Source organism: Haliotis asinina, chromosome 4, assembly GCF_037392515.1.
Source record: "Haliotis asinina isolate JCU_RB_2024 chromosome 4, JCU_Hal_asi_v2, whole genome shotgun sequence".
In the NCBI taxonomy this organism is placed as follows: domain Eukaryota; kingdom Metazoa; phylum Mollusca; class Gastropoda; order Lepetellida; family Haliotidae; genus Haliotis; species Haliotis asinina.
This window is the reverse complement of record NC_090283.1, coordinates 23569993-23578028: the sequence shown is the minus strand read 5'-3', so window position 1 is coordinate 23578028 and position 8036 is coordinate 23569993. Positions and strand designations below refer to the sequence as shown.

At 42.2% G+C, this 8036-nt stretch overlaps 1 protein-coding gene across 1 annotated transcript; it reads left to right on the top strand.

Annotated features, from left to right (window-relative positions):
• Positions 1-781: 781 nt before the first annotated feature.
• Positions 782-7649, top strand: LOC137282364 (ganglioside GM2 activator-like). Its single transcript, XM_067814108.1, has 4 exons — positions 782-1410; positions 4124-4300; positions 6165-6332; positions 7426-7649. The coding sequence occupies exons 1-4, from the start codon at positions 1222-1224 to the stop codon at positions 7555-7557; spliced, it is 666 nt and encodes a 221-aa protein (XP_067670209.1). The 5' UTR covers positions 782-1221; the 3' UTR covers positions 7558-7649.
• The last annotated feature ends 387 nt before the right edge of the window (positions 7650-8036 follow it).

The following is an 8036-nucleotide window of genomic DNA, read 5'->3' as shown; positions in this document are numbered from 1 at the left end:
TTAAGTGTGCATCGCAGTAAACCCTGAAGGTAGAGCAACGACTGCATTTATGTGAAGACTGCATCACAGCAAAGATCTGAAACCAAGGCAATGGCATTACTTTACGTGAAGTGTGAATCACAGGAAATATCTGAAGACAAACCAATGAGATTACTTTACGTAAAGTGTGAATCACAGGAAATATCGAAAGTCAAAGCAATGGCATTACTTCACTTGAAGTGTGCATCACCACGGAGATAAAAAAAACAAAACAAAACAAAACAAAATACAAACACACAAACTCCAAGCAAGGTTATGACATTACGATACACTTGGGCATCATGTCCGAGATGTAGATACAAAACAGTGGCAGATAGAAACCAAAGATATGAATTTACAATGCACGTGTACGCCATAGCAAGATGCACGTCACAACGAAAGAAAGGACGTTTTAAGTATAGTTTGTGATTGCACACAGCAAACCCTATAAAACATACTATGAACTCGTACAGATAATTCATAATTTTTTCAGAGTGTCAATGATGAAAAGAACAATAAGGTTTTAACAAATATAATGTGATTACTTTTGCCTCTGAGGCGCTTGAAGGTTAATCGTCACATGACTTTATCCCACCGAGTTCACCATTTTCTACTGGTCACAGGTCACAGAACTGTGCTCCGGAAACCAAGCCTATCAAAAGGGGAAGGTAATTGCTACTTGAACTGACAAGAGGCTGTTTCGTTAAGTGACGTTATGTATGTTTGTAATGTGACATTAAATACATCCTCGATCATTTTTGTCGCATTACTTCAGTCGTAACATAATGGCTAACGAAAAATCGACAGAATGAATTTATGGATCAACTTTCCGGTTGGATGTGTGAAATTAGTAAAGTGACACTCAAACACCAAGATCCGGGTTGGAACTGATCTTCAGTGACCCATGCTTGCCGTAAGAGGCGACAAACAGGATGGGGTGGCTCACGTGGTAGACACATGTCATCGTATCCCTGTTGATTAGACAGATGCTCATGATGTTGACCCCTGGATACTCTGGTCTAGACGCGATTATTTACAGACCGCCACTATACAACTGGAATATTGTTGACTGCGGCGTTATCAACAAACAAGCATAGTAGACACTGGTTACCTCAATACTGCTTCCCCGTTTAATATACCAGGAAGAAATATTTGGCTGAGTATAAACTGCGGGGTTCACAGGGGGACACAACAGAGGTTTTGATGGCACACAACATGAAGGCTGTTATAATCTTTACTCTGCTGTGTCTTGGTTGGGGAGCTAGTAGTTCTAGCGTATTCAAGTTCAAGTCTTACGATGAAAATGCTAAAGATGCCAACGACATCATGGAAATTTTGATGCGGCGTCGGACACCCGAGAGATACCAACCAGAATCGTATTTTCGTAAATACGTGAGTAATGTTTCTTGTTATTATTTGGGGAATCCCTGCCGCTCAGTTCCTGCTTCATGTGTACGAGTTAAGTGTTTGCTTAATCGAGTCTGGAAGGTCAGGGGTAGTATTGGTCTTCAGCAACCCATGTTTGCCACAGAAGCTTGTCGTAAGATGCGATTAACGGGTCAGGCTCGCTGAATTGGTTGACTCATGCCATTGGTTCCCATTTGCGAAGATCGATGCTCGTGCTGTTGATCGCTGGAATTTCTGGTCCAGACCCGATTATTTACAAACTCCCGCCTGCTGAGTGTGGCGTATAAATCAAGTCAGGACATGATAATCCTGTGATCAACAACATTATCAATCTCCGCAATCGGTTTTTGTTTGGTTGTACTTAAATTCATGTTATATGGTGGCAGTCTGTAAATAACCTAGTCTGGTAGAGACAATCCAGTTATCAACAGCATGAGTATCGATCTGCGCTACCCCATCACCCCTTGTTAAATTGGAGTGAGTGAGTTTAGTTTTACGCCACGCTCAGCAATATTTCAGCTATATGGTGGCGGTCTGTAAATAATCGAGTCTGGACCACACAATCCAGTGATCAACAGCATGAGCATCGATCTCCGCAATTGGGAACCGATGACATGAGTCAACCAAGTCATCGAGCCTGGCCACCCGACACTGAAGTAAAATCAACAAGGAAGCGGTGATATGCATCTTGTAAATCTAATTCAGTTTCCTTGTCTAAGAAATTTATTATTACGTACACGGTAAAGCATATATATGTTTTATATATATTGATAGGCACGGGTCACATGAAACGTCATTTCGCTGTCCTGGTTCAAGTTATTTTGCATGAAGTAGAATGTCTCAGCCAAGAACACTCAACCCAATTTCAAAGTGAAATAGTGAGTAAGGACTTATGCCGCTTTTATTGCACTATCAAGGCGAAAGAAAAATGATCCTGATGATCCTCTCCCCGTGGGTATGAGATGGTCAGTGCACTGCGTTTGTACTGAAGCAACGGATAATGTGTGTTGAAAGGATGAGAAGTGAATACTATTTCACTTTTAGCAGTGTTCCAGCAATATCACAGTTGGAGACACCTGACATGGTATGACAAATCACACCCATTTGACGAATCGTGGCGAAGGAAGGCTTTAATCTCAAGGGTACTCCACCACTCTCAAATCTCAGATAGCATGATCCAACAAGAAAGCAACGTCAAAGGTTAACAGGATGCAAGCTGTAATAAATTAATTTATATTCTTCAAGTCAAGCCGTACAGGGAAGGTATTCTACACTGAAAGGTTAGCACGAATAGCTGCAACTTTGCTGGTAAGGCTTAAAGCAACACTCAATCTCTCAAACAACGTCAAAGCTTAACAGAATGTAGATTATACTAAAGTAGTTCATAATCATCAAGTCAAGCCTTACAGGGAAGTTATTCTGCACTGAAGGGCTAGAAGTGAATATGGCTGCAATTTTGCTGATAAGGCCTAAAGCAACACTCACTCACTCTCTCAAATAACGTCAAAGGTTAATAGGATGCAAACTGTATTAAAGTAATTTATGTTCCTTAAGTCACACTGTACAGGGAAGGTATTCTACACTGAAGGGCTAGCACTATCTCAGTCAGCGTCAAAGGTTCACAGGAAACAAATTGTATTAACGTAATTAATAGTCTTCAAGTCAAGTCGTACAGGGAAGGTATCTTACACTGAAGGGCTAGCAGCGAATATGGCTGCAATTTTGGTGATAAGGCTTAAAGCAACACTCACTCAACCTCTCAGACAACGTATTCTGCACTGGAGAGCTAGAAGCGAATATGGCTGCAATTCTGGTGATAAGGCTTAAAGCAACACTCACTCAACCTCTTAGACAATGTATTCTGCATTGAAGAGCTAGAAGCGAATATGGCTGCAATTTTGGTGATAAGGCATAAAGCAACGCTCACTCAACCTCTCAGACAACGTATTCTGCACTGAAGAGCTAGAAGGCTTAAAGCAACACTCACTCACTCATTCACTCACTCACTCACTCACATGAATAGATATGTTTATGCAAGCTTATAACATTTCCGCCACATTTACTCCACCACTCTTAAACCTCAGAAAACATGACCCAACAAGAAAGCAACGTCAAAGGTTAACGGGAAATAGGCGTTCCCTGACCTACGCGTTGTGTCTCTCTGGGCACTCGACACGTCAGTTTGAAATCTTTCCGTCGCCACTTCCTTCTTTGACTATTCAGGCTTTAAGTAATGGTCACAGAAAATATTTCCCCTGTTGGTGATACCAGGAAGATTTCTTTTGCTTGTTCGTTGTTTAAAGCCAGGGTCTCATTTGGTAGTCTTTGACTGAGGTATAATTTTATGTCACATCGGCAATAATTATTATGTCAGCCATATCGTTATGATAATGTTCATTTCACTTCAGGGATGCGTCTCATTTGTTGATTTCACTTCAGTGCCGTGTCTTCCTTGTTGATTTCACTCCTGTACCGTTTCTTCTTTGCTGGTTTCACTTCAGGAATGCGTCTTCCTTGTTTATTTCACTTCAGTGTTGTGTCTTCCTCGGTGATTTCGCTTCAGTGATATGTCTTCCTTATGGAATTGCTTTCCTTGTGATTTTTTCTAGATTACATTACATTTTTTTAGCTTTGTACAAATGCATTGATTGTTGTATGATATATTCATTGCACAAATTTCACGCCCTTGTATTTACAGGGTATCAGTCTGAGTTCAAAGCTAGCCTCTTTCTCCTACAAAGACTGCGGACATCCTTCAACAGAAACAGCAAGACTTCTGGAACTAGAGATATCTCCCGACCCAATCGAACTTCCGGGTGAAATACAAGTTGCTTTCAAGGCTGTGAATCTGCAACAAGCCGATTCACCCATAAAGGTAGTATGGCCGAATTCCTGGAGGAAAGAAGCATTAGAAGTACATGTACACCCATGTTGTTTCATGTACAGTAGAGATTGATAAATCCTGTTAAATCTGTCTCCGTTGCAATTCATAACTGTCTTTGTTACCCTTTGGATTTTAACATGATTTCCTATTGATGTTGCGGATCCTATTGTTTGCACGTATATAACATGCATACATTAAAGAGTGGGTTGGTGTGTAGCTCCTTGTAGTACCCCACGTTCTCTTTGTGCGCTAACTGAGATACATGTACCATGCTCCAGGTTTGCAGTGAGCATGATCTGCATTGTGACATAATCCAGTTTCACAGTTACACAATACTAAGGGCACCTCAGGCACCCGCCGTGATCTAAACTTGGGTTGGTCGGTTAAAGTAAAATCAAGTAAAAAATCTTGATCTGTTCGTATCAGAAAAAGACGACAAAAAAATCTATAACTTTGATTCTGCTGAGAAAGAACAATGTCATACAATTACCCCTTTTCCTCAAAACAAGCGGTAAACTATTTAATCCAGCAGAAAAAACTATCCTTATGACCCTCGTCTATGTGAATATGAGGTGGATTAACCCATGAAATATGTGTGTGTGCATGTGTGTGTGCATGTGTGTGTGCATGTGTGCGTGCCTTCGTATGTGCGCTCGTGTGCGTGCGTGCGTGCGTGCGTGCGTGCGTGTATGTGTGTGTAGTGGCATGCGAAAAAGTATGTTGAAACTGTGTAAGATTATGCTTTTTCGCAGCTTTTAACAATATTCCAGGATGATCACAGCGGGTTTCACACATAGAACCTGTGCGGACAATCGAACTCGTGCCTTCGTCATGACGGACAAGCGCTTAAAATGTAAGCTACTCAACCACGTCGTATATTAAAAGAAAGTCCGCATTTTAGCAATACTGCAGCAGTATCATGGCCGGTGACACCAGATATGGGCTTCACACATTGAACTTTTGTGGAGAATCGCACCCGGTTCTTCGGCGTGACGGGGAAACAATTCAATCACTAGGCTACCCCTCCGTAAGTGAGTGAGTGAGTGAGTGAATGAGTGAATGAGTGAGTGGGTGAGTGGGTGGGTGAGTGGGTGAGTGAGTGAGTGAGTTAAGTTTTACTCCACTTTTACCTGTATTCCGGCAAAATAGACAGGATATTTATAGATCGCACATATCCACGCACTAGTGCATGCTCAAGGCGCTGGTATTTTTCCCTCGATCACTGGATGTCAATCTCAGCAGCACATCGTATTTCAATCTCAACTCCCTGGGGAGTATACAACTCTTGTTGCCACTTGGCGCACCGAGTTTATTGTGGCTCTCTCATCCTAACGAGGTACCCAATTGACAGCTGGGTGAACTGGGACACATAGTCACAGCACCTTGTCCAAGTTTACTGCACGTTGCTGTACCCGCAACTAGGTGTATGCACGTGTTCATGTGGCCACCATCTGGTCATATACCAACGGATTCGTGGGTTCTTTTAAGAGCACAGGGTTGTGTACTGTACACTAGCTGTTGTGACAACACTGAAAGAGTCTGCACACAAAGTTGACTCCAAGGTTTTTACACCCGGTCACATGTGGGCTCGATCCCGAAACTTCAACCTCTCTGGATAACTAGCCTGGCGCCTTAGCCAGCTCGCCCACCATGCCCATAGTGGGGGACCCCACAAATGGACTTTCCCACATTATAACAATTTGGAAAACGGAACCCGAGTCTTCGACTTGACGGGTGAGCGTTTCACCCACAAGGCTGCCCCATGGCACGTAATGTTTTAAAATGCCCCGTCGCACCTCATGTTTTAAAATGATACGGGTTAAACCAAAAACTTTAACATGTCGTTTTCTCCTAGACTGACGTAACCCTGTGGAAGAAGGTCCTGGGTATGTGGATAGAAGCACCATGTAGACACAATGTTGGCTCATGCAGCTACACAGACGTCTGTGCTTTGCTGGAACGAATCCCGTGCCCACAAGCTTTCAGAAGGAACAATATACCCTGCAAGTGCCCATTCCCAGCTGTAAGTGTTGTTTGCTTATCCAACATCTTAAGAATCCTTAATGTTAAAAAACAAGTGGGAACTAATCTCCATTAAGTGGTATATTTGAGTGGCTGGCTGGGCAATATTCCAGAAACGTCATGACGGGGGACATCAGCAACAGGTTCATAATTTGCAGGACTCGAACCCAGGTCTTCTTTGCCAGCAAATGCTTTACCCATAAAAGCTCCCCCATCACCCCTTGTTAAATTGGAGTGAGTGAGTGAATTTAGTTTTACGCCACATTCAGCAATATTCCAGCTATATGGCGGCGGACTGTAAATAATCATTCTATGTCTCATTCAAGTAAGAGGACATCCAGCATGGCCGATAGTTCCGAGAGTGATACAATGTGAGTGAGAGTATGAGCAAGTTTAGTTTCAAGAAACCCTCAGCAATATTTCAGTTATATGACGGCGGTCTGTAAATAATCGAGTCTGGACCAGACAATCCAGTGATCAACAGCATGAACATCGATCTGCGCAGTTGAGAACCGATGACATGTGTCAATCAAGTCAGGGAACCTGACCACCCGATCCCGTTAGTCGCCTCTTATGACAAGCACAGTCGCCTTTTATGGCAGGCATGGATTGCTGGAGGCCTGTTCTACCCCGGGTATGTCAAATGGATGACAACATCAACATAAAACCCATATCTTGACTACTGAGAGACTTTTCACTTGAAGTCTTTAAACATTAGGGTGCCCCACCGCCCCTTACAATTTGAAAGTGACGCATACATAGACACTTACGAAATTGTATACTGCACACTTATAATTATGGAATGAGTCTCGTTTTTGGTATTTGCCACATACATTTCGTTTTTTTTCTCTTTTTTTCAGTTATTGTATTTATTTTATATATTCAAATTAGCAAAGGGATAGTTCTACTTTACAGCTTTGTATTACAATAAATGTGATGTTTTGGTGTACATGCTTGTACTGAGACTGTAAACAAGCAAATGGCGTCTTTTTGCCGCATTTAGAAGTTGAATATATGACCAAGATCTTTTATGGATGAATCTTTTTAACTCTTTGAAACAAAACTTTTCGTTTTTAATTCCAACTGTATTTCAGGGAAACTACACACTTCCAACCACCACGTTTGAGGTCGACCTTTCAACTGTCCCAAGTGGTGATTACTGCATAAGGATCAAGATGGGCTCCTCAGTTCAATCCTGCAACGAGATATACTTTTCAGTTGACTGATCCAGAACGACAGAGCGTTCATCCAAGCATAAAATAAAAGATTTTATATGTGATTCCTAGTAATATGTGTACATGTAAACGCGTAAGAAGTATCAATTGTTGCAGTGTTGTATGTAGTGTCTCTCACCCTAGTTTTAAACCGGTTGGTGTATTTTCAGTGGGCTTCCGTCATAATACAGGGATGGTGGGGTAGCCCCGTGGTTAAGGTGTACGGCGGTCACGAAGACCCGGGGGTTCGATTCCCACTAATGCCTTTCCGGTGTCCCCCGCCGTAATAACGCTAAAAGCGGCGTAAAACTAAATTCGCCCACTCACTGTGTCATGAGAAAGATCTTGTAATGCCGATGCCAGCACCAACTTCCATGCATTATATTGAAATTCTGTCCTATTTGGAAGTCATTTGAAAAAATCCCATGCGGAATGCAAATGTGGTGTCTGTTGATATTTCAGTTTTTTCCTTGAACAGATTTTTTTCTTCG

Excerpts from the sequence above, each read along its gene's own strand:
- LOC137282364 (XM_067814108.1), top strand. The coding sequence starts at position 1,222 with ATGGCACACAACATGAAGGCTGTTATAATCTTTACTCTGCTGTGTCTT. Across the intron at positions 1,411-4,123 it reads AATCGTATTTTCGTAAATAC|GGTATCAGTCTGAGTTCAAA; the intron begins GTGAGTAATGTT and ends TTGTATTTACAG. Across the intron at positions 4,301-6,164 it reads AAGCCGATTCACCCATAAAG|ACTGACGTAACCCTGTGGAA; the intron begins GTAGTATGGCCG and ends GTTTTCTCCTAG.